The 18,586-nt window shown below is 36.8% G+C and overlaps 3 protein-coding genes across 4 annotated transcripts in view; 2 read left to right on the plus strand and 1 right to left on the minus strand.

The window, feature by feature from the left end:
* The window catches only part of LOC113671928 (uncharacterized), a 27,577-nt gene extending 26,758 nt beyond the window's left edge, over window positions 1-819 (plus strand). The window contains exon 11 of the mRNA XM_027188191.2: window positions 359-819. Coding sequence (XP_027043992.2) covers window positions 359-459 — 101 coding nt within the window. The 3' untranslated portion in view covers window positions 460-819. The remainder of the gene's footprint in view (window positions 1-358) is intronic.
* LOC113671925 (CAAX prenyl protease 2) lies at window positions 633-6,165 on the minus strand. Of its 2 annotated transcripts, XM_027188187.2 has the most exons (10): window positions 6,003-6,165; window positions 4,937-5,042; window positions 4,289-4,369; window positions 4,104-4,164; window positions 3,934-3,992; window positions 3,225-3,333; window positions 2,732-2,800; window positions 2,318-2,380; window positions 1,870-1,962; window positions 633-1,255 (listed from the first exon to the last, which is right to left on the minus strand). In XM_027188187.2, exons 1-10 carry the CDS (start codon window positions 6,137-6,139, stop codon window positions 1,134-1,136), a joined length of 900 nt encoding a protein of 299 aa, XP_027043988.2. In that variant the 5' UTR covers window positions 6,140-6,165; the 3' UTR covers window positions 633-1,133. The 2 variants fall into 2 exon arrangements, with proteins under 2 accessions (XP_027043988.2, XP_089069400.1); XM_089213274.1 differs by lacking the exon at window positions 1,870-1,962.
* A 117-nt stretch (window positions 6,166-6,282) lies between these two features.
* Window positions 6,283-17,220, plus strand: LOC113671924 (dihydroxyacetone phosphate acyltransferase). The gene is made up of 14 exons (XM_089213273.1): window positions 6,283-6,894; window positions 7,998-8,174; window positions 9,230-9,563; window positions 10,169-10,320; window positions 11,043-11,173; window positions 11,790-11,941; window positions 12,386-12,457; window positions 12,985-13,290; window positions 13,978-14,057; window positions 14,153-14,296; window positions 14,416-14,521; window positions 14,943-15,036; window positions 15,568-15,635; window positions 16,307-17,220. Exons 1-14 carry the CDS (start codon window positions 6,727-6,729, stop codon window positions 16,369-16,371), a joined length of 2,049 nt encoding a protein of 682 aa, XP_089069399.1. The 5' UTR covers window positions 6,283-6,726; the 3' UTR covers window positions 16,372-17,220.
* Window positions 17,221-18,586: the final 1,366 nt, after the last annotated feature.

An 18,586-nucleotide genomic window follows, 5' to 3' on the forward strand; every position in this document is an offset into this window, starting at 1 on the left:
ATTTGAACAATCCTCACTGGCTTCCTCGATAACTTGATAAGTTTTTGCTTTACAACAGCCAAAACATACGAGTTAAAATTCTACGACTTTAGAATAGATGAACGTGTTTTGCCAGGTTCGAATAATAAGAAAACATGGCGAGTAAGACCGTCTAATTTTGCTTCAAGAATTCTAGATGTATGAATCCTTTGAAAGAAAATTTCAGGTGGGGGTTCCTAATGCAGTATTTCGACCGAGGAAAGTGAGCGATAAGACTGAGTGCCACTCGGGGCATGGTTACAATTTCAATGCTGTTAGTAGCTTTTGATTATTTGTTACTATCATTCTGACTAAGTCTCTTGTATTTTTTCCTGCATAGATTTCTGGAATACCTCAGACACGGAGTCCGAAGTAGATTTACAGCTGAGCACGGGAGGAATGGATCAAGAGGATGATGACGATTTTGATTTCTACGGATGACCCACGAATAAGAAAGATTAGGGTATCTGCTGGTTCTTAGGTATCCAGTGTAAAAGGGGCAAGCAAGTCTTTGGGAATTAAGTGTAGTAACACGCCTGTTTAATGAAACCTATGCGATTGATCTGCGAATTTCAGTCTTGAAAATTCAGTGGAGGCGACGTTAACACGCATCATTTTCTTACCTTTATATCATTTTAATAACATAGACAAAACGTTTCATCTCACTAGAAATCTGACATCAGTATTAACAAAGAGTGAATTATGATTGAAAAGAAATCTGCACGAAGCTCTTTGTATGCCTTGTTTGTATATAAATATAGCACGAGACAGTTGACGTCTCCACTGCTGATTTTCGTTCAATCTTCTACTTCATTAAATATTTCTTTCTTCATGATATTTACCACTCATCCGAACAAATGGCAAAAACTGATTACTATCATATCCATTTGTTAAGTAACTAAATTACCTCGATCACCGCGTTCATTAAATATTTGAATTTTCTAGAAATATTTTACTTCAAAATGCCATTCTGTTACGGGTAGAATTACATATAACTGAGGGCGAGGTCTTTGGAAGAAATACCCTAAATAAACGTTAAAAATTCTGCGATAGCGATCGATTCCACGTACAGACGTCTTCGGGATGTTTTTGTTAAAAAACGACCTGTTAGGAAGTCATTCTCCCCCATCATTGGCTTGCAAGGAATAATATACAGAATTGTACCAAACTGGGTTTGTTAGAGGTACAGCCATGATAAGAAACACTACCAGTCCGGCCACAAATGAAGCGCTTATGACTGCAACAGACAAAACAAAGTCTCAGGATCAATCAGGAAAACTTTTACTGCCGAGCTTCATGACATATTCCAAGGGAAGGGGCATGTTTACTTCATAACAGTCTAATGGTAACTTCAGAGGGTTTGAAAACTCTCCACCTCCCTTAGTTTATCAAAAATCCACTGAGTATGTTTGCGACCAGCGGCAACAAAAAAAACTATTTCATAATCACGTGCTGTAAACGCTTGTTTCGGGACGTGTTTTCTTTTTAGTCACGACCACGGAGTAATCATGGATTGTAATTAGTACAATTTCCGAACGAGAGTCATATCTAACACCAGTCAAAATTATTCACCACCACCAATCACAATAAAAGAAAAACATGATAAGAAGCCTATGAAAACTCAAAGCAAAAAATAATGCAAGTGTCTATAGCGCACGAAAATACTAGTTACCAAGTTGTGGTTGATTCTAGTTTTGTATCCGATTGGCTAAAAGGATAGGACAAATTTTCTTGACGAATCAGAGTGAAGTTAAACCCAAAGGAATCCTTGATTAGTTATGACAGTTTAAAAGTACTCTGACGATCTCTTTTATATTTAATCTTCGCTGTGTTTTCGGAAGACTGACTCACTTCGTGGATACTTGGAGCTTGGTACTTGATCAAGAGGAGGAAATCCCATGAAATTACAAAAACTATGGCACAAAACTGGACCAATTAGATGACCTACACGGGAGTGAGAACATCAAACAAACTTCAATGCGATTACTGCCATGAGGAAAAGGATCAGTGGGCTGACTGACTGACAGAGAGACCAACTTACCTACTTACTGACCGATAACCTGGTATATCTCTAACAGATGACCAACTGAACAACTGTGTGATTTCCAGATTAGCTGACTGACCCCTGACTATCTGACACACAGATTGATTGGACTGGCCTAGTGAATGACTGGCTGACCATCCTACCCACTAACTGACTAGGTGAAGGATTGAGTGACAGCTTTGTTGACCCATCTTAATTATTTATTAAGTGAATATTTGAATGGCTGACTCAATGTACTACTGACTATAAACTCACCAGTTCTTAAAAACAAGAAAGCCGTATAGCCCCCAAACACTGTCGTATAACCAAACTGAAAAACTGAATGGAAAAGAGCAGCTTCAACCATGAGCAAAACAAAATTATAATGAGCTTTTAATGGCAATCACTGGATCTAAAGGAACAGAATCTATTGTACATTAGAGTGCACTCATCATTCTAGTCAAGGTCTTCATCATTGTTAATGCAGTCTGTCGAAAAATTAATACTTGTGATGCCCTTTGCCTCTGGAAACCACTCTTGTAATTATTCTGTCATGGTTGAGTTTTCTGCAACACATCTATTGAAAATTTATCACCAAACAACTCATTTACTGCTCTGTTTTGCAGCAATTTCAAAACATTGATTCTACAACTTACAATTTATTAATTAACTACACAATGGATGTCTTACTTGCAGTTGACCATACATCTTTAGGGTTCTCCCCTTGTTGTAATCTTTCAATGACATGGTGAATATGAGCTAATAACAACATGAATTATGTAAATTTTGTTACATATTGAAACAAACAATTCTCAACTTCTCTTCTGAACACAAACAGGGAGGCAGACTAAAACTGTCAAAAAATGTAAGTAAATAGCCCTTAGTATGTTTGATAATGTCATTGGCTGAAAATTCACCCTTGAGTCCCATTTGTGCACCACTTTTTCCTCAAATCTCTGCTAATTTGTTATTCACACAGATTTCTGTTTGATCTCTCTGTTTTGTATGTACCATCTCATTTAAGTTCACCTTTTTCATTAATTTTCAACAGTTCACAACTTGTTTAACTCAGGCTTAAAGGTGAATTTCTGAAAGAAACATGCTTGAAGGAAAAATAATGCTGTTTAACCGTGAATCTAAAAATAATTTTAACTAACTTACAGTGCCTGTAATTAAGCCTCACCTACTCCAAAGAATAATGGAGAAATAAAAATTGGCATGGCATTTCCAAACCCTGGAACTAACAGAGGAATAAGACATGCCCTGTACACAAGCTCTTCTGTGAGGGGAGCCTAAAAAATGAATGTAAACTTGAGGGAAATTGTGGATAATTTAGTCTGAGAAATCTGCACACAGTTAAGTTCACAAAATGTAACCAAATGCTGTAATAATGCAGCATTTGCCCATAATTATAATGCAGCCTATTGCCCATAATTATAATGCAGCCTATTGCCCATAATTCACATAGCCCTGCATGGCAGGGCTATGTGAATTTTGGAAGGGGGGGATCAATGTGAGCTAAAGGCCAGGCTGGACATGTTAAGAAATTCTGGTGCATCTTCAAAAGTCTTCAGGAATCTTTGGACATGATCAGGTCTTGTTCAAGAGAAAATTCTCATGTCTTAAGCTCAGAGAAAGTTGGCACATACAAACAGAACCATTGCTAAACAATGCAAGGGAAGCAGCCAATATGTGGTTCTGTTGCCATCAGTTTGCTATTGTTCAAAGTTGATCTAATCTACCTAATGTACTAAATATTGACATACTGGTTTTTTCTAAGAGAACTTCAAACTTTTAACAACAAAAAGAAATTATTATAATGAAATCTCTACAAAAGCACAACCCATTTAGAAAAAAATAATTGAATATGTAGAACTTAATTGAAAACTTACCACAAGGTAGTTCCTCAAGTTAATGGCATTAACCCAACTAGATGGATATTCAAGAAAGCCTGGCAAAAGGAGAAATAAAAACACTCCAACTCATTCCTGTGACTGAGGTAACATATATAAAAACCATACTCATCAACATGAATTATTGAATATATTGCACAGAAATTTACCTTTCACATTCCCAGGGTCACCACTGAAATACAGCAATATGATGGGTCCTAGAAATAAAATCTACCACAGAGAAATAAAAGCAGATATGTAAATATTTTGAAATACATCTTATCCTTTTTTTAAAAAGAAAAATGCTACTGTTAGGAAGACACTTGATGGAATAACAAATATCATTACATCTTACCAATGTTAAAACCAAAGGAAAAAGAATAGCTATAAAGATATTTTCTGAGTGGATTCCCATATATTTCCAAAGGGAGATACCCTAAAAAGCAATGCAACAGAGATGTTATTTTAATCAGATGTAAAACAGAGAATTTACAATGACCTAAAAACAAAAAAAAGAAAAAGAATTTTGACAGATACAAAGACAAACGCCTCAAATTGGCAGATTCACTTCCTTATACAGGTACAGCTACATATGAAATATCCAGACTCGACTCCATTTATCTGACACCTCTCCCAGTACTAGAGACTTCTTAATTAAGTCAGATCCTGCTACAGACTGTAATATCACTGCAGTACCTCTAAAAATTAATGCATATCTGTAAATACTCAGGTGCTCATGATGGTAAAATCCATCTACATTCATCATAACATGTTCGCACTTATTTCACAAGTCAGTTTCAAATCCATGTGAAAGGTGTATGAAAAGAACAAGCAACATGTCAATCTTTTCGACGCAGAGTTCTTACCATGTACATACCTATTGTACATGTGAAAGAAGTTGCACTACATGTACCTTTGTCTTGAAGGCAATTTGCAACTAAATAGACCTGAATTTCAAACTCAAGCCTCCTACAGAGTGCTTGGGTAATAAAGCTAGACTTACATTATAATCTAGAGATCTGTCGGCCCAAAGCCAAACATATAACGGAGCCAACAGAGATATGACAAAGACACTTCTGAATCTCTGCTTGATAGTTTTAGGATGATCTCTGCAGAAAAATCACTGTCACAAGTCAGTAATAAAACAAAGCTCATAATTATAAAACAATCATTAAAGAATTATCAAACTAACTGACTGTCTGAGAGATTTCCTACAGTGTGAAAAATATTCATAAACAACTAGCATTGAATGATTTAATCAAAATTTTGTGTTAACCATATATCACTACAATCAGCTGGTTTTGAATTTTTTGCATGCAATCTTTATCTGTTTTCAACTGTCGATTTTCTGCAGAGACCCCTCTTCCCCCCACCCCCTGAGTTTTCATTTCACTCCTGGTCTACAGTTGCCCAAGGTATGTCTCCTCACTGTGGGGGTGTGGAGGACAAGAAATCGGAATTAAATATTGAATAAGTTGTATTTAAATTGTAAATTTTCTCTTGCCATTAATGAGGAGAAATTCAAGTGAGATGTTAATCGTAAGAAATTCTTGGAAAAGGCTTGAGTTGAGAGGTAGAATCAACAAGATATCAAGTCATAAGACATGCACACTTTTATCCTGTGTTATAATGCATAATGATCTGTTCTTATTTTGTGTTGAGGACTTTCTCATACAGATTATCCCGCTGGCTTTTTCATTTTGTCTGTTATTTTTGTTTAATTACCATCAAGGCGAATCACTAAAATTTCATAGAAATTATTAAAAATAAAAAAAAGTAAAAAAATTTGGGTAGTAAAATATAAGGGTAAAATTTCACACTGAAACATTAATTTTAATCAGTTACCGATTTTAAGTCTAAAAAGTGAAAAACCCCCAATCCCACATTACCCACTATTGTATAACAATTACAAGGATCGGTTATCATCACGGGATCAACAAAAAGAAAAATGACAGTACAATCTTATCTGTGCATTCCAAGTCGTAGACAGGTGGTGATAAAGTCAAAATTTCGTTTTCATCATTAACTGTTCTAATAAGCTATTTCGGTCTATTATTAATTCAACTCACCTGGGATAAGGCGATTTTAAAACATACAGGCTTGCAACGTAGGCCACTGAGAGGACCAAACAAGCAATAATGCCTCTAAAACGAGTAATCGTGTTGAAACTAACAAACGGACCAAAATGATCTACTACGTCCGCCATGTTTATATCAACGGGTTACTGCTGACCGTCTTTGAACGCTGGCCTTATCAATAATTGACAAGAAAGGAGGGGCTAAGGAGAGGTCAGGGATGAGGCACTAACCTTAATTTTCGGAAAAGGCCCTACATGAATACCTGTCTTGTGAAAATAAATTTTATTTGAATGGGAATTACGCTTCATTTTCAAACCAAACACTTGCCTGTAGTCTTCATTTTTGGAAAGGTAATTGGGTAATGTTTTAGTCAGTGAGAGGGAGAAAAAAAAACACGCAAGCTTAATTTAGCATGGATTTTAAATCTATGCTCCTTTTCGCTATCATTTCATTTCACTAAATGAACTAAAGAATTCCATTGACCACTTCTCACTTAAGTCCACAGTCCTCTTTCCCCAGTCCACAGTATAAATTTTCCGGGATATCATCGTGATCATCTGATCTTCGAGAAAACAATGGTCACACCACATGAACAAGTACGCGTTCAACGTGAGCATTCGCTTCTCTGTGATCTTTTTCTTATGACGTTCTTGTGGTTGAGGATTTGTTTTTGAAAAAAAGAAATGCAGTTTGTTCGTTGACGACAGCTCAAAGTATGGAACCGTTTGACCTGGATTTGCTAAAGGAAGGAAGCTGGAGCAATGTTTTGTTCAGTTTGAGGCGTTACTCAGCTGAAGGATACAAATTCGCCCGAACGCGAACTCCTCAGGAGATTAAATCAGATGTTCTGAGCTCCAGGCGAGTTAAACATGTTATCGAAAAGGTATGGATTTCTTGGATTTTGTTATTCATTTACGCAGGAGAGGCGTAGTTTGCCTATTATCGCAAATTACCACTAAACAGCTGTGTCCAAACTGCCCGATGGACTTCTTAGCCATGAAACTCCTAACCACAAACGTATTGCGAACTTCGGCCTAGTATTTTAATTTTATCGGTGAAATGGACGTAGGAGAAATTTATACAGCGGTACCATAATTTATTACTGTGTATTGACACTAAACATTCAGCTATCTTGAAGCTGTTTGACAAACAACTCGATGTGCCCTCTTATGAGCTTCAACTGAGTTAACATGCAACCTCGTTAGCAATCTGGCAGGGCTCTTCAATCATAAAATAAAATAGAAGTTGGTTTTATTCATGTCAAGCGTAGGAGGAATCAACTTGGCTACGCCATATTGCCACGTGCTTATACCAAACAGCAGTTTCGAAGCTATTTGACAAACTGTTAGGTCCTATTATGAATACTGATTGATTGCACATCAATCCTCGCTGAATTTAACTCCGGCTTAGTTTTTTCAATCATAAAATGAATGGAGATCAACATCGTCACTCTGATGCCATAAACCATAGGGTTAGAATATATAGCTTTCTTTTAGTTATTCCATTCCTTGATTAGAAGTGAAAATCAGACTGCACCACTTGTTAATATATAAAACAAATAATTGATATGTGAATATGTGTCTTAAGAAACCCACCATGTCCCCAATGTGATGCAGCTGTTAAGATAATTGTTTTTTTTCAACTGAGTTGATTGAGTAGATTAATAGATCACGATATCCAAATTATTCCACAAAAAATCTTGAGTTTTTATTTTCAGTTCCATTGCAGTTATTAAGAATTTGATAGAAAGGTAATTTACTCATTTTCACATGCTAGGAATGAGCAATGGATTAAATTTTTTCCGACAATATCATTACATTGTCAGGAAGAAAGGTAATTTTTAGATTAAATAAAATAGTTACTAAATATTTGGTTCGATTTAGTACCAGATTCTCAGAGTTCAAAATTTTTTTGGTACACAGTAATGGGAATTATTACTTAAACTGTGCAACTGAAATGGTTCATCATTTTCAATTATATTTGCAGACTGCTGAGGAAAGAAATACATCGGTTGAGAATGTCACTGATGAAGTAAAAGCAATTTTAGAAGAGATGGGACATAATTTTAATCTTAGTAGCATCAGATTAATGGCTGTAATGCTGCGCAAAATACTTTGCACACTATTCCGCCGAGTTCTGATCAATCGGGAAGGCCTAGAGAGGGTGAGTAACTTATTATGTAGATTTTTCCACAAACTAATCCACGCTTTATTCATATTGCTTGTTTCAGCCCTGCAAGGAATAGAGAGATAGTGCTGGACAAATATATTATTTTTGACCTGTTTTTCCTTGTGTTTCTTGCAGGTTTAGCTCCTCAAGTTTGCTTGAATTAGATTGAAATTTAGAGTTGTCTTTACTTCTCTTAATTTCAGAGGAAATTTTTCTTCACTGTAGTTTTTTTGCCTCATTGTCTACCTGGTCATAGGCATACAGGAACAGTAAATTCACCCAAAGCTTAACTATTATCTCTGACAGTCACAGTGTTTAGCTCTGTTTCAATTCATTGAATAACCTGTTTCCTGTTCCACTAAATTTTCTCCCTGCCTCTTTCTCCCTTCTTGTTAAGTGCCATAACAGAATGTCTCAGGTAGTGCTGATGATCTTTGAATTGTGCTGAATTTAAATATGACTCTATGATCCTGTTGTAACTCTGAGTTTCTTTCTCTCCTTTGCCAACCTCCCAAAGCCATACTATCCCATTGGTAGAGTCCTTGTTTTCTTTAACAATTGGTTCATATGTCAGCGTGCGTTCGTCAAGATATGAAGCATGTGGGAAGTTTGGAGAGCACGAAAGACGCATAAGAGTTGCTCAAGGTGTAGCCGAGAGCAACTCTAGCTTCTTGAGTGCTCTTCAAACTTCCCAAGTGCTTCTTATCTTGATGAAGACACAGCTGGCATATGAACCAATTGTATTATAACATTTTCAACTCAAAGAAAATTTTTTTTCTTGAGGGATTTGTTAGCTGATGTCATGAGAGTGCACAATAGGAATATGAAGCATGCTCGCGCAATTGAATTTGATTAGACAAATTTACTAGCTATGTTATAAAACTAGCCGTTTCATATTTCCTACAAGGGAAACTAAACAAGAGTTTTAATCTATAGTTCTGTGGTAATAATACATGGTATTTTTTCAGACCACTTCTTTGGATCTTTACTAATATATATAGTTTCCAAATGAATATTGTTTATTAACTGTCATAATTGATTTTATTTAGCTTAGAGATGCTGCAAAGAACAACCCAGTTGTATTCGTCCCATCACACCGCAGCTATATGGACTTTCTTCTTGTGTCATTCATCTGTTTTACAATGGACATTCCACTGCCATTTATTGCAGCTGCGGCAGATTTCATGAACATGCGGGTAGTCCGTACATTGTTCAGAAACAGTGGAGCATTCTACATGCGTCGTTCTTTTATGTCTGACCCACTGTACTGGGTCGTGTTCACAGAGTACATACAGAATCAACTTCAGATTGGTGATCAACCACTGGAGTTCTTTTTAGAAGGAACAAGAAGTAGAACAGGAAAATTTCTGCAACCTAGACTTGGTAAGTGTTCTTTTAAAATATCTTATGTAGGGCTGGAAATTTTTGGATAAGACCATTTGTATTAACCCTGTAATGCCCAAGATCTGATTAGTAATTCTCCTTACTGTCTACCATACAATTCTTATGATGCTAGTTCTGAGAATTTGTTGTGGGATCAACTAGAAAATCCTTAAACTGATATTTTTCTCTATTCTCATTACCTGTCTGATTGAAATTGTATATTGTGAGGAGAAATTCTGTCTTGGTCACTCTGAGAGTTAAAGGGTTAAATTAAAATAAAATGAAAGATCAAAGCCTGGTTTGCTCACATCTGACCAAATTAACCAAACATGACTGAACTTTCATTGCATTTTCTCTTAGTTGCACAATAATATTGTCTCTGGGAAAACTATAGGTCACTTAGTATGGCAGATAATTTCTTACCAAAAGGAGAGGCTAAAGTTTCCCCTGACAAACCATCCGTTTGGACAATTCCTATGACTGTTCTATTAATCCCATGCAAAATTCCAAAAGCCTACAAATGAATTAATAGTCAACATTAGGGTGATATTAGTAAAATCATAATTACAACCGGCTGACAAAGATAACAACAAATCATTTACCAGGTGTCCTTTCCATGGTTGTGGATGCGTACACAAATGCTCGTGTGCCAGATGTTATCATTTGTCCAATCAGCATAAGTTATGACAGAATTCTGGAAGAATCACTTTATGCATATGAGCTGCTAGGAATACCAAAACCTAAGGAATCTCTTAGAGTGAGTATTGCTTACAATTGGTACAAATACAGTCAAAATGAACTCATGCCAGTCCCTAGATGGGGCCTTGCAGAATCAGTTTGACTCAGAATAAATAATTTCTAAAGATCTCAATAAAGGTGACAACAGTATGCATCTCTGACTCCCTTATTAATATCTTGCATGCATGAACTTGCATGAAGTACTCTTTCACAGGTAATGTTTATCACAAGTTTTTCAATTCAGATTTGTTCAGGTTCCATTACAAATCATAGCCAAAAGTGTAAAGCACATACCTAAGCACAACTCTTAGGCTTCAAGAACTGGTTGAAAATAATGTAGAAACACCGTGAAAGGGAAACAATTTTCATGTGCTCTTTGAGGTGCTTTTCAGGGGCCTTTTACATGCATGTGAAATTTTTGTTTGAAGTAAGTTTGTAGATACATGAAAACTGTACCTAAAGAGTCTACCAGAAGAAACATCATAGAACATGCAGATATGGTAATTCTTGGTTGCATATATTTTGCAACACCTTTACTCTAGAATTTTGCAAAAGTCTTGTACTTGGAATCATTTAATTTTGCACTTTGAATGAGACACAATGTTTTCAGGATCTTAAATATATCTTTCCAGAAAATCTTAATCATAGCCAGTCAAGTATGTTTCTGCATACCTTCAGGCTTACAGATGAACTTGCTAGCTTAATGTTTAGTTAATGCTTTTTCCAAAATTTCTAATATAGGGGTTGATCAGAAGCAGATCTGTCCTGACAGAGGACTATGGAAGTATACATATTCACATTGGAGAGCTTATACCTCTGAGTAGATTCACAGACGGAAAGCTTAACAGGGTGGATAATGCAGCTATACCAAGGTGAATATAAGGCAACTGCTATGAAATTTTTAGAAGGAATGTTAATTCTGTTGTGACTTCATTGTTACCATAATTCTCAATGCGCCATATTCTGCTATGGGGAGCTTAGCTAAGGGCATTTATTAGTCACCACAGCACATGTGATTCAAGCCCAAGCTGAGGGACCAAGGAATCACTCATTGTCTTGCTAACATGCCAAAGTATACAGCACGAGGAGGTTCAAACTCCTGTTGGTTCCAACTGGTATTAAGGCACCAAAAACACACACAAGTGACCCCACTATATGGAGTGGATCTCATGGAACATTTCTGCCTTGTTAGTGAGAAAGCCCTAGGTACACAAAAGGAGTTCCATAGGAATTACCCCTTCTAGTTGCACTTGATCATTACATTTGAGCAATTTGAGTATCAAATGCAGTTGAATTTTAGTGATTTAGGTAAGGCCAATAAACTTGGAAACAACTGTGTAGAAATATTGCTGTACCTATAAAGTCAACTCTGTGAAGAGTCATGATTTTTACCTTTGGAGTCATGGACATTTATCACTGTGATACACAGAACCAGCTTAACAATATGGCTCTAAAAAACTGTCAATTGAACATGTTTTCCTTTCTTAGACATTTGTTTCATTATTTGTCCAATGATGAGAAGAAAGCTGTGAAGTCACTGGGATACAAAGTCCTGCATGATCTACAAAAAGGAATGATTCATTCTCCCAGTGTTCTTGTGGCTTCAATCATGCTACAAAATTTACAAGGACTCCATTTTGGTAAGTTTGGTTTGAGAGAAGTGTCAGTTGGTGTATGTTTTAATGGACCCTTTTGATAGCTCAAAGCTTATCACAAACTTTTAAACCCAAACACGTCATTTAGAATTGGAAATCATGATCAACCAGTCAGATGTTGTAGGATACTGACATGGCAAAAATCTTGTTTTTCTCAAGTTAATCACTGAGACTGAGAACTAGCCTTGCATGTAGATGGAGTCAATTATTTTGTTTGGTTTTGGTTTTGTTTTGTTTGTTATTTTCCTTGGGTTTTTCTTGTTTGTTTTTTGGTTTGTTTGTTATTTTTCTTGATTTTTTTGCTTTTGTTTTGTTGTTGGTTTGTTTATGTGTTTGTTTGTTCATTTGTTTTATTCTGTTGTTTTTCTTTTGGCTGTATACATATAGCCCCTAGTTTTAATTGTATTTTTGTTTTATTTTACCTTGCAGATAAGCTGTTAGAAAAATTTACCTGGCTGAAAGAGTTGTGTCTCTTGTGGCATATTCCTATAAAGTCTGCAGGTTTGTTTGAATAATAATAATAATAATAATTATAATAATAATGATAATAATAATAATAATAATCATTATGATAATAATAAATGGATTGAAATGCATTTTTTGAATTTTGTACCAGAATGCCATGAAATGAAAATATTAGTCTTTCTGAATGTGAATTCCTTAAAATTGATTAAAAATTTCAACCTAAAAAAAAGTTTAAATGATGCTAAACCTTAAACCGCATTGTCAATAGGTTTTACTGTCCTTGTTCGTACAGTGGGCCTGTTAACCCTTTAAGTCCCACTAGTGATCTAGACCGAATTTCACCATACACTATCAGTACGATATCAAGCAGACAAGTAATGAGAAAAAATATTTGTAAATTAGGGGATTATTGGTTGATCCAATTTCAAATTCTCCAAACGCATTTTGTTAATTGTGATGTGGAATTCTGAGTTGCAAAATGTACTTTTGTATGATTAGCTGGTTGAATCATTTGTTCAAGTGTACTGACTTGAAACTAATTTTCCTTTGGTTTGTTGATCTAGGTAACACGGACAGTGTAGCTTTGGTAAACGAGAGTATCGATTTATTAAAATCGTCTTTGGAGAAAACCAAGGATGGATTTGTGAGAATCAGAGACATTACCGCAAATGCAATTGATGGGCCAAGTTCTTCAGGGCAAGCGGCAAAGAAGGGTGAACATCTCGCAAATTCCGTACGAAACGTCAAAGATGAGGCAGCCATACACATGCTGCTGGCATGTAAAAGAAATGTTATTTTGTGCGATTTCTTTAGAACTGGCATGTTTTCCCTATCTGCGCATAAACAGCCTTCTTCAGAAAAGCAGTTAGGTAAGTCAAATGAAGCTGTGAATTCGTTTTTTCCCATATTTTTTCGATTTGGTTTTTATTTTTTTGTCACCGTGTAAAAAAGTTGTTTTACCCTTCTTGTTTCCAAGTATTTTTTCGATCAATAAAGAAACCTGATTGGTTATTGTGCTCAGATGAAACAACCAATCAGCGAAAGCTCACTGATCTCTGTTTTGTGACGCAATCAGTGCAGGATTATCTTACAGCACGCGATAGCACACGATAGCCATAGTCTGCAAATAGTTTCCGGTTGTAAGAGCCTTGAAGAAACTGGCTTTAAGTGAGATGGCTGGTGAGGGGTGGGGTGGGGTGGTCCTCCTCCTCTTCCTCCTTTTCTTTAAGCTTTATTCTCTACTGAAGAGCCTGTGAACGGACTAGATGGCCTGAGCAGGGCCAGGTACTTTGCGACCTTGAACAAGATATTTTCCCGTCCAGCCCTCCCGTCAGTGAGTGCATAGTATTCGACCGAGCACTTCGGATATTTCTTCATCCATGATTGGAGTGTTAAATGCTGTCTGATTGCATTGCTGTTCGAGTTGTCTGACTCCTTGCTTTGTGAAAGCATTTGCGAGTTTGACTATTGGTCATGGTTTCCTCTTACAACGGAATGACGAGGTGCTATCGAGGTGATGTCTAATTTTGTTCCAAACTTTTTCCTGTTTTCCTCAGTTCAACTGTTTGCTGATTTTGAATTTTTGATGAAACTTTTGGTGCAAGAAGTTCCTCCAGTTACTGAACAAATCAATGAGGTAACGACCGATGTCTTCTGATAATTTTTCTGGTGTTTGATTGGAGTAAAATAAATTGAATTTTAATTAAGTGTTTCATTTTACTCCTTCTCCAGAACTTTGAATACTTTCGGGAGACCGTTCAGTTATTAGAGCACCATGGCTCGATAAATATTCGAAATGGGAAAGTAAAGATTCTTCAGGAGAAGGACATCAATTTCAGTGCGGACATATGGAGACCTATTTTGACAGCATACGGGGTGAGTCAAACACCAACTGTCACACATAGAACAGGGTGACAAAAATGACGCACGCAAATATCTCTTGATCCCATGCGTAATAGCTAAGGTAAATTGGAGTATGTTGTTACCATTTTCAGATTACATGCCAGTTTTTTGCCAACATCCCTGACGGTAATCACGAACGACAACTGTCAGAGATTGTAAAACAAATTCAGGACAAGGCAGCTGAGCTTGTACTCACTGGTAAGTTGGTACATGCTTAACACAAATGGAAAATCCTAGGGCGACCTATGGAACAGCTTTATGCAATCGCTTTGACGAAGGGCTAGCGCTCGAAACCTAAGCCTTGAAACTCTTTACGGTGGCCAACTTACGTTTTCAACTCAGTTGTTAACACTGAATTACTTGCTATACTCTCCCACCGACGCAGCATTACAGTTTCTTTAGAAACTTACCCCTTTTATTTATTTATCTTTAGGGACAGCCCACGGATAAACCCTCGGGATAACCCTCGACACAACCCTCGGGATGGTCATGTTTTACTTGAAACATGATATATGTAACTCTGGTGTTCCGTCAACCATTACTGCTGGAAATATTTACTAAGGTAGTGGGGGGGAGGTCGTGGCCTCATGGTCTGAGCTATCATTTCTTCACTCTCTAGGTGATGTGAAGTTCTACGAGGTCCTCTCGCTTGACTTGTTAAGGAATTCTGTTATGGCGCTGGCCGATTTGCGGGTCTTGAATTCATCTAAAAGGTACAGCTTTTACTTCAAATTCCCTGTCAAATGTCCCTTGGGTGCATCCATGAGCTAACCTGTTGGTGCTGACGAAACTGAAGCATATCGTTAATACCGTGTAGTGTAATAAATTTGCAGTTTGCCGATTTTGATTTAGCAGGAACAAAGATTTGTTGCTCGAGATGACTGAAGTTTCTGCTGGGAAACTTCTTTTGCTCTTTGTGGTTCAAGTAGCAAAACATTACCAAGAAAGAAGCGTAATAATTTCAAATCGCAAACCGTCCTTTTCTAGTTATATTTAGGTGGTAGGTTCGTTACTACAATGTTTCAACGGAAGTCGGATTACAACAAATACTAATTAACACTTAATTTATTTGCGGATTACCTTCTTGTCTTTGACCGAGGATAGTAAATTTTTGCTGCGTCTGCTTTACGGATTTTTTTTTCCCATTGGAAACTCATTATTGCGGATTGAGGACTGTCTACGAACCCCGGAAAATTTTCTTATTACACGGATATGATATGAATTGTAATTTTTTTTTCTTGTAGTGTTGATGGTGCTGTAGTTATCTCAGTTCCAAGCAGTTCAAAGGTCACGGAAACCTTGCACAAAATAGGTAAGTGGAGGATGAAGTTTTCCTCACGACGCGTTCGTTGCGTTAAACATTGTTCGAGATTTCTATTTTTTTTTGGCCCACATTTATACTTTTGAAACTGAAAATTTATTTGAAAACTGACAACTGAATAAAGTGTGACAGGATCTCAGCTTCGTCTTTGCTCTCCGAGAACAACAACCAATCGGGTTTCTTTCCGTTTGAACAGAAAAACTCGCATACGGAAGAGAAAAAAATAAAAACGACAAAAATTTAAGAGGAATCACGTGTTCACAAAGTCATTTAAGGCGGCTGGAAACGGTTTTCCGATACACATACCGATTATATCCAAAGCGCTCAAAAACCAACTTTCCCTCTTCGGAATCGAACCAATTTCACACATTGTTAGACCAAAGGATCGAATTTTTAAATAAAGGACGTAGCATGACAATCGCTTTTATTATGCTAGTGTTATGGGGAAATTCTGTTACATAGTTAAAGGGGACGGTCTTGGAGAATCCTCGATAAATTTTTTTCCCTAAGCAATTACTTCAGGATTTTTCTTTTTTGCGCCAAGGCCTCGCTGCTGAGTGTTTGTTACAGAAGTGGCAAGATGCACATCTTTCTTTGTGGCTCGCATGGTGAATATGACATAAGAATTGAACGCTAGGATCTTTTTTCTATTTTTCTTGTAGGTGAATATCTCGACCTACCATGTTCTGCTTCGACTTTGACATTGCCCCAACTGTCAAAGCTGTGAGCGAAAATGCTTAACGGTCAGTAATAATGACAGAGATTTGCAACAAGAGCGTAAGATGGAAACAAGAAGATATTTTGGAATCGACTCTTCAACAAAATGGTTCCAAGTTCTCGTTGAGATACTTGTGTGCCATCTGTGATCGAGGAAAAAAGGGTGCAATAATCCTTTCTAATTGCCGTTTCATTCAACTGACGTAAAAGGAAAAAAAATTTGCAGTGAGCTTAAAAGAGCAATTAATACCAAGGTGTAGCTTAGGAGGTGATTGTATTTACCACTCCATCCTTTGTGAAGAACCTATTTTATCATTCCATATGGTTAAAACAAAATTAAGTAGATGGGAGTTGTAACTGACCACAGTCGGCGAAACAATCAGTTATGTGAAGTGCTTTATCTATCTCATGCACCTGGGGGGTGAATCACTTGATAGGATGTTCTTCAGTTTTTCGTATACATTACGAACTGTGAGAAGTGCGTTGTTAGGAACGTCTGAGGTGACAATCAGTTTTACGACCATGAAAAAATTCCTCCTCACAATATCAATGAAATTTCAAGCAGATGAGAATAAAGAAAAATATCAATCAAGGGATAGCTGATCCAATACCGAATTCTCCATTCTAACAATATGAGAACTGTATCGGAGACAGTAAGGAGAATTGCTGATGAGATCTTGGGAGTAAAAGGGTTAAGCAAACTTCTAGAATCAGTTATGCGATTATTACTTTTCTCTGTTATTTGAACGGCCATTGTCAACATATGTTGACAACTTGACTGTGTGGAACTTAATATCATTGGACTGATTAAAAATTAAACGATGAAAAGGTAACTTAATAAACAAAGAACTGCCAAAAACGTCGAGACTTGTGGTTGTCTTGCGGAAAGGAAGCCCGAAATTCAGCAATTTCGGGGGGGGGGGGGGGGAAGGGGAAGGGGGGATTCAACGAGTGAACTAGAGACTTGTGAAAAGTTCTTACCTTTTGAACCACAAACCCACTGTCATGGGAGGGGGTGGGTAGGTGGGGAGGGCTGAAATTTTCAGGTTATTTACAATTCATCAGTTTTTTTTGTATATATGCCTAGGTGCGTTCGAAATTCTGTAATGGAGAAAGCATTGCACATATTTTGTTGCAACTGTATTGATTACTCATATCAAGAGAAACAGGCAGTTTTTATAAGTTTATTTAACTAAATTGGCAAAGATGTTCATATTTTACTTTAAAAAAGTGTTCCGCTAACCTCAACAGCATCTTTTATTCTCTTCGCAATTGAATTTTCTCTGCCGCGTTAATCACTTCCGCGGAAAAATTGAAAAAAACGCGGGACAGCCATTTTCAAATTTAGTGCCCCAGCTATAATCACCCCTCGTGAGGTGATTATATAAACATAGCATAGCTCAAGTTTCAACTGATTTGGTTTTGATAAAGGCCTAAGTCTATTAGCAACAGAACTTGGAGCATGAATTAGGTTGGTTGAAATGGAAAATTAGAAATTTATCAGCCGATATATCTTTATTTTAAATGTCATTCGATCGCTGATCTAACCTACTTTCTCAACTTTCCTTCCCCTTTTGTCATCGTTTACCTGGTCACGCTTCCAACTAAATGCATTTGAACGAGGCCTAGATCAATTTCACTGACAGACTTATATAAAAACTCTCTAAGCAACATTTAGAACACATTCCTTAGAAGCGTTTTTTTTAAATATTTATACTTACCTAAATTGTTACCCAAAATTCGTCGGATGAAGTTCCGAACCATTACTTCTTCTAAAAACGTTAAAAGTCTGTGATCCAAAGAAATCCAACAAAATTTTGAGAGCCAGTTTTTGATTCGCACAACAATGTGTACTCAATGAAGTAGCTAAACAATGTACATAAATTTCACAAACATGCATGCTATGATAAGAGGGCATGATCTTCTTTCAACTTTTCTCAACAGGCCTCAATTATCGGCGACCTGACGCTCTTCGTGAACAGTGCTTGAGGAAAGTCGCACAGCTCCTGACCATCGTTATAATGTCGGCTGTTTGTCTCACAATAATTCGCTGGACTCAGAGTGAAAAGTACCTGTCGTATGTATGTGAAGACTTTTCACATATTTGAGATATCTTTGAACAGGTTTGGACGGGAGCTGAAAGAACTGGGAAGAGAAAATGAAGTTAAAGCTTCCCGTTAAATTTCCTGGAAAATTGATTTGAGAGGATAAACCACTACTAGTTT

The sequence above is a fragment of the Pocillopora damicornis genome, chromosome 7, assembly GCF_964200805.1.
Source record: "Pocillopora damicornis chromosome 7, jaPocDami1.2, whole genome shotgun sequence".
Classification (NCBI taxonomy): domain Eukaryota; kingdom Metazoa; phylum Cnidaria; class Anthozoa; order Scleractinia; family Pocilloporidae; genus Pocillopora; species Pocillopora damicornis.